At 40.0% G+C, this 7,589-nt stretch overlaps 1 protein-coding gene across 1 annotated transcript in view; it reads right to left on the bottom strand.

Annotated features, from left to right (window-relative positions):
- Nucleotides 1–983: 983 nt before the first annotated feature.
- Nucleotides 984–7,589, bottom strand: part of MED13 (mediator complex subunit 13) — a 50,330-nt gene continuing 43,724 nt past the window's right edge. Inside the window, exons 22-30 of the mRNA XM_069033713.1 lie at nt 6,973–7,164; nt 6,628–6,851; nt 6,031–6,173; nt 5,766–5,924; nt 5,487–5,672; nt 5,125–5,273; nt 4,732–4,905; nt 3,565–3,665; nt 984–2,915 (exon numbers count right to left, since the gene is read on the bottom strand). Of these exons, the coding sequence (XP_068889814.1) occupies nt 2,783–2,915; nt 3,565–3,665; nt 4,732–4,905; nt 5,125–5,273; nt 5,487–5,672; nt 5,766–5,924; nt 6,031–6,173; nt 6,628–6,851; nt 6,973–7,164 (1,461 nt within the window). The 3' untranslated portion in view covers nt 984–2,782. The remainder of the gene's footprint in view (nt 2,916–3,564; nt 3,666–4,731; nt 4,906–5,124; nt 5,274–5,486; nt 5,673–5,765; nt 5,925–6,030; nt 6,174–6,627; nt 6,852–6,972; nt 7,165–7,589) is intronic.

Raw genomic sequence — 7,589 nt, 5'->3', positions numbered from 1 at the left:
CTTAAATGCAGTAATATCTGGGTTAAAACATGTATTTTTAATTGGAATGGAAGCTTCTCAGCTTCTTCTTTCATTGGAAGAGATAAACCTCCACAGCTACTTAATGCACTGACAGGAACAACATTTTCTTGCAAGACCATTTTGAAAAGCTGTAGCTGAAATTTTCAACTATTTAAGCTTGTACTTGCTAAACAACCTCGACTTATTGGATTGTGACAATTTTATTTATAAACCAGCTATTATGTGCACTTAAAATAGTTAAATGAAAGTAGCTAACAAAAAAGTATGCCCAATATAGTAGTTGGCTCCGTGGTGCTGGCAGGTTCGATATGTACATTGCCGGCTGTGACTATCACTCCAGAAATGGCCCTTCTAATCTTTTATAGTGGTTATAATATTATAATTTACTTTAATTGCATTTGATGGGGGGAGGAGTGGGAAACTGGCAGCTTTCACAGTAGGAGTTTCACACGGACGGCTGGTCCAGGTAACAGAATACAGTTACACCAACATTCAGGCAGCTGATTCACTTACCTTTAGGAATACAAGTCAGATTGAACACAAACAAAGCCACACCAAAACCCAGCCCTTGGAACTTGGTTAACTGAGCCAGGGTTAGAAATAACCACTTAGCAACAAAGCTCAAAATAAAAAGGACATACACTTTGAAAATTCCAGTTTTAGGAGCACTTTTCCACTTCAAAAATGTCAACCAAATGAGAAAAAAACCTTCTGTAAGACAATAATGTGCCGTTTAATCTGTGGTGCATTACCGAGATAAAGTCATGGACAGACCCAGTTTTTAACTCTATTTATCAAAATATGCTAACTTCTGATTGCACTCATGTTGTTCTGAAGAAATGACTGAAAATTCTCATCACCAATTGTACAACTTCTTTATACAAAACCAAAAAAGTTGCTAATATTGTATGTACACAATTCAGTGAGACTGTTCATACGAAAAAAATCACCTCAGGCAGGTCTTTTGCATTTACGAAACGAGATTTTCATGAACACAGTAAGTTTGGTAAATGCAAGCAAATTCTTCCTTGTAGAGGGCTAACAGCAGGTGCACAGATGGATCTTAAAACTTGCTCCTTTACAGGTTTAAACCAGCGAGACAGACAGTATTAAGACCCAGGACTTGAGTTATAGTGACAGGCTCCCAGGAGCGCTGCAGGAGTTCAGTTTTTCATCTGGCAGTCAGATAAGGAACCCAGAAAAAGCATCTGCAGCTGCTCGTCAGCACCCGTAGGGGCTATTTTAGAGCAGTACCAGACATTTGGCATGTGCTAGGAAAAAGGAAGGAAACTACTGAGAAAAAATGGTGACTGGAGATAGAGGGAGACATTTAGGAAAGCCTTGTGGTTTGTCAGTCCCTTCCTTGGGGAGGGCAAAGCCTCCTTGGCACATGCCCCAGCCAGAGCCTGGAAACGGGATATGGGGAAGGCCATACACTGATACTTGGGACCTTCACCACAGTGCCAAAAATACATGGAAAAGGAAAATGTTCAGGGTTTCGTGCTGTTTTTTTACTAGTGGAATAAAATCTGAATACCAGAATTCACTGAGGATCTATATACACCACATTTTAGTTAAACACACACCAATCTTAAATTCAAGATTGACTATTTTTGCATTTGTAAAATGGCTAGAGCTGGGCTAAATTTCAGCCTGGCAGGAGACTTTGGATAAGGTCAGAGTTTTCTGTGTGTTCCGCCTCAGATTCGCATTTTATGACAAATGTGGAAGCAAACAATGCAATGAGCACAGTGCCAAGAATATCCAGGGAGCAACAATGCACAAGAGATATTCTTGTGATATTAAAACTTGTGTCCTGGAAGCGGATCTGAGAATCTAGCCACAGCCCTGAACCATAACACAAACTTCAATTGAAGAGTTTATTCGTTTTATTCTCACTACAAGTTAAACCACCTACAATATCACTTATATATTGCCATTGTTACTCTGTAAAGGTGTGATATAAAATGCTGTAAGACCCAGTACCTTTTCAATTTATATAAACACAGTGAACTTCATTACTGTACATGTACTCTGCAACTACAGCTTAGCTGTAAATCCCCCACACACAATGGTATGGACATTAACCCCTCTATCCCCATTAAACTGTACATCAAGACAATACAAATTTACTGTCCCCACCCACCCCTTACAAAAAAATAATACTCTAAAAGCAACCTACTGCAACTTTTAATTAAGACGATTACATATATTTTAGACCAATTGCTTTAAAGCAAGAAGGCAGTATAAACCTTCTAGGAAAATTTTTATAAAAGAGGTTAAGAAATATAAGACAATTTATACATTTAAAAACTTACAATAAATAAGAGATGCAGGCATTTTTGAATACTAAGTACTATAATCCAATACAAGAACATCTTGATGTTCTGAAGCCATAGGTTGAAACTTAATTGTTCCTCATGTTTCTTCTCATCTCCATGCTTTTAAAATTCATTAACCATGACTGGGTACTATGGCTCATTACTCTTCACAAATACTGTGGCTGGGGAAAAATGGTTAATTTTGCTACTAAAAATGTTATAATACACTTTCTGATCATCATTCTGAAGTGTCCCCCATAGTCAGTGACTCAAAGACAGCAGGGCGATGGGTGCCCCTCTCACAAGTCAAAACAATATTTGCTGGAAGTAACAAGATTCATACCCCATCACAAACAACTTGCACTGAGAAGAATTATAACTTAGTCCTGCAGTGAAATATCCCTTTTCCTCATTTTTGTCTTGCAAAATTCAGATGAAGATCACAGCATATTCATGATAAAGTTATACAACTGATTCAGCACCACAAAATGAATTGGGAGACATGACCGTCTGTCCTGGGTTGCAGGATCACAGGTTAGCCAGGAGAGTGCATTGTACTGTTCCAGAACAAACCTGAAAACAAACAGCCTTCTGTCAGGTCAACACATTTTCTCAGCACAACTTTACAGCCCTAATTTACTATAACCCACTTTCTTTGGCTTCAAAACGTAAAATAGGTTTGTTAACATTCAGAAATAACATGTCTTCTGAATTAGTACAAGCAGTTCAGAGCTAAACTTGCTTTCAGTGGAAAACTATCATTGTAATAGTCTATGCTTAATTCATATAAAGAGGTTCACATTAAAAAAAAAAAAACAGAAAAAAAAATCTGATGTTTTCTCAATTACTATCCAATGTTTACATTGGTCTGGGCTCCCGTCCTTCAGCATTTCTGATTTTCCATGAGATTGCCATGCAATGTTCTTGCTTAACTATTACTGTCTTCTGTGTTAGACCTCAAACTCTCTTCTAGTTTGAGGAACTCATTGTTTTTCAAACATTTTCAAACACTGATTAGTTAAAGAAGGGCTTAGAAATGTTTGGTTTTAATTCCACTGTTCTGTGACACTTAATCACTTAAAGCACAGCAATTTATCTGCACTGAGGGTATCAGCTGTGCAAAGAAAAAAACTCAGAGCAGGAAAAACAAACATGCAGCTTCCCTGCAGCAGCATTTAAAATTAAATGCACAATATTTTTGCAAGTGATCAATGATAAATACCTGAGCACATCAGAAGTTTGATTAGAATCAAGTGGATGGGAGTGTTTACTGTGGAGTAGCTCGTCTGATTGCACTGAAGGCACGTGGAGGTGCAAAGAGGCCTGAGGAAGGAAGAAGGAAGCCAGAAGTTACTGCCTGATCAACTACACCGTATTTCCTTCCCCCATATTGTTGCAGCCTGCAGTCTCCTTCTCTGTCTGACACACAAGCCAAAACAAATCTTATCCTTAGGCCATCAACAAGTTCAGGAATTATCAGAATATAAGGTCTTCCGTTATATTCTCTCACACAGATCTCTCCTAAAAGCACAGTGCGAGTAGTGCAATATATTTTAGTGGGTTTTTTAATCCCTTTCCTACATTAAGTGATTATTAAAAAAGCAACTCAAGTGGCCCAAGATGTCTAATAACACACAGACTTGGAAGTTTAGTTATTTTCCATAGGCCTGGTCTATTTATATTTCATATATAGAGCTGCTTAGTGTAAATAATAAATCCCCTCTTCAAAATAATAACCTATACCAAAGCCACAGCTGAGCTTAGGCCAAGAGGAACTGCTAATCCATACATAAACAAGGCTGCAGAAGATATATCTGTATCATAAGAAAACAAAGCACAGTATTAGAGATGCTGATTTGTTAATACAGAAAGTTTCTCTGTATCCCAATGTATGGCCTTAAATGTGCCAAGTATGTCTTGCTTGTGCCATAAGGAGATAAGGGGCTCAGACAATGCCCAGACAGATGATACAAGGGCCATAACTTGGCAAAGTCAACTTTGAAAAAACAGCTTTTATGCTTTGTGCAATACAGAAAGAGATTCCTTATTTTACCCAGTGCAACTGAGGTACTGCATTGCACTGTGTACCTCCTTTTCTACCACCAGTCCCCACCAGAGTCCAGCCTTAACCAGAGCTCTGTCCAGGAACTCAGCCTGTTCTTACAAAATCCTGGAGCATAAAGCCGGCAAAAAGAGTCCAGACTACCAAGAAGAAACCACGAGCAAGGCAGAACCTTCCAAACAGCCAAATCTCAAAAGTTTCACACCTGGCCTCTCCTGAAGCAAAAGCAGGACTATTTCCAGAGACAGGCACTGACTTTGGTTTCACCAGAACAGCTTTCACCCCCAGATCCCTCAGGCTGCACAAGTCTCTGTGCCAGTACAGTACCTTAAGAAACAAGGGACACTGATTTTGTGCTTGAGGACACGCTGACCAAAACCAGTCAGGCAATGGACCTGCTTTGGCAGTTGACACAAAATAACCGAGGGCCAGTGGCTGCTGCAGTATATTTGTTACTTCATCATGAGATTCTGTGGAAAGCAATCGATCTGTGCCTTGACCCTGGAACACAACAGGCAATGGTTTCAGATTAGGAGGGCACAAATTTAATAGAAATTATCTGTAGCTTCTGAAACACAAAACATTTTGAAATATCCAAGCATGACGTGACAATCCAATATCCAAGTGTTTCAACATCTTTCATTCCACAAAAGGAAATTAACAGATGGAGAAAAAACAGACAAAACACACACACAAAACGGTATTTACTCCAATATTTACCTTGCCCATATCACCTCCATGGGGGTAGTGGGACCCTGGAGAATGCACAGGGGATCCACCAGGAGATGCAGGAAGAATATTTATAATATCAGGATCAAGATCATCTCCAGTGTCTAACAAGTCAAAGATTCCCATTCCATCTGCTCCATCTTGAAAAAGAACAAAACCAGTGAATTCCCACAGTTTCACTATGTACAGAACGTGATGATACATTCAGAAAAAAAGTGAATTTCCATAGAAATGGAAATTGTTCTTAGGAAATTATTCTAACTAAATGGTTTCTTAGAATGAACAGTTTATTCTTATTATAGGGGGAGTGACAAGGAGTTTTTAGAAGGCAAGAACAAATCCAAAGTACAAACCATTGTTTGTGTTAAAGGCCAGATCCAGGTTCTCAGTGGTGTAAGTGGATGATGCCACTTGCACAGATGCAGACGTGGGGAACACCAGGATGTGAGTGCAGGACGTGTCCTGGGGTGTGTTCAGCTGAGACGTTTGCATGTTCAGGGTGGTGCTGCGCCCAAACACAGAGCCGGTGGATACAGAATCTTTGGGAGAGAAATCAAGCATTTCCTTAGTTTTGCAAAGCCTGAACTGTTCTTTCTCGTGCCAAAAAGAGAAAGAGAGAGTTTCCCAAATACCTGGCATAATAATGAAGGATCCCTGGGGTTCCATGGCCACCAAGCAAGCACTGAGAATGCTGGGGGAGTCTGCGGCAGAGATCCCACACATCCTGCACATGTCCTTCAGCCTCTTGCTGAGGGACTGCAGGTTCCGGCGGCTCAGCAAACAGCTCCAGTCTGAGGGTGGAAATGCCATTATTTAGGTTTTTTTCCAGAAACAGGGATAGACACTTGATATTACTGAAAAATTAAAGCTTTAGACTCCAAAAAATGCTACTGTTACCTTTTAATTCCCCATGTCCTATTCTCCCTAAGCGGCCAATTACAACTCTCCATGGCAAAGAGCTCATCTGCACAAGTCCCAAGCACCATTCCCAGAGTTTCTGGAGACCAAGTCTGCGGGCAGAACCCTTTTTCCTGCGAGCTCTAGAGTTAAGAAAGAAGGGAAAACAAAGCTAAAACCCACCTGCAACAAGTTTTTAATGCCACATTTAGAACTTTTTTGTATTAACCCGAACATTCACAGGACCCAAGAGCGTTGGTATTGCAGTCCATCAGCAGCAACTTCAGGTTTTTTGGGTATTTTAAATTAATCACATTCAAAAACTGACCTTAAAAGCCAGTAAGTGAGGAGGGAAAGAATGAACGCACACACAATAACACTCAAGAATCACATGAAACTAAACAACAGTCTTCTAGAAATTTAACTGAAAACAATATACACATAATAGGGAAAATATTCATCTGCTTTAGCCAGTTTTACAACACAGCAAGTCTACAAAAGTCAGTTATTCTTACAGCACCAAACCCAATCCAATTCTTCAAGGGGAGTGAAAGAAAATACACTTGCTAAAAATGAATTAAATAGCTGGGTTCTTACCTGTTTGGTACATCAATATTAATTATGCAAGTTTCTAACTGCTCTCCATAGAGGTCTGTACAGGATGCAAGCAGCCACCTCTGATCATGAGACAAACAGTAGCCCACAAAAAGCACATTATACTTCTGGCCAGCTTCTCCAAAGGTTTCTCCCAGCTCTGTTTGCTTGTCCTTTACTGGAGCCAGTATAAAAGGAGGGGTGTAGAGTCGAATACACTCAGGTCTCTAGAAAGATGACAGAACAGATAATGAAGTTTGGTTATTCCTAACATGAAAGATGGTTGGTTGATAAGCAGAGACCTTTCTCTGATCTGGCTAATTCCACAATCCCATTAACAATACTCACATCAGGGCTCCTAAGAGCAGTTTCCATGGCTAAACCCGGGCCAAAGCCAGTTAAGGTTTTCACGTTGGTGGAAGTTGGGAGAGGTCTCCGACACTGAGTGAAAGCTGAAAATGCCAAAGATTTTAAATGCTGAGTGTAAATCTGCCGGTCCTCGTGTTTCACAGGCTGGAGCAGGTACTGACATGGGACAATCTAGAACAGAGGAGAGGAGAAAATAAATAAATCATTGTTTCATCAATACATTAAATGGCTTTTGACACAGTACTTGGTACATTGCTTTTTGAATTTTACTTTGCAGTCAAATTTCTTCCAATTCTTCTAAAGCCCCATGGGATTTCAAGAAATTATTCTCATCGAAACTGTGTTCAGAGGAAAAAATAATTTGTTTAGAAGAGAAGCTTAATGATCCCTCCAAAAAGCTGCCCTCTGTTAACTGGTCCTGCAGCTCCTGCTGGAAGGAGCTCTGCCTACAGCCCAGCAGGGTTAGAATTGCAGCAGATTCCAGTACAGGACCAGCAGCTTCCCTATGCTTCACTCATCATTGGAGTGGGCACTACATTTCCTCTGAGATAAGACTGGTGAATTTGGAATGTACAACAGGATTCAGCTTTGGTTAA

The sequence above is a fragment of the Aphelocoma coerulescens genome, chromosome 19, assembly GCF_041296385.1.
Source record: "Aphelocoma coerulescens isolate FSJ_1873_10779 chromosome 19, UR_Acoe_1.0, whole genome shotgun sequence".
Taxonomy (NCBI): domain Eukaryota; kingdom Metazoa; phylum Chordata; class Aves; order Passeriformes; family Corvidae; genus Aphelocoma; species Aphelocoma coerulescens.
This window is presented reverse-complemented; position numbering and strand designations above follow the sequence as displayed.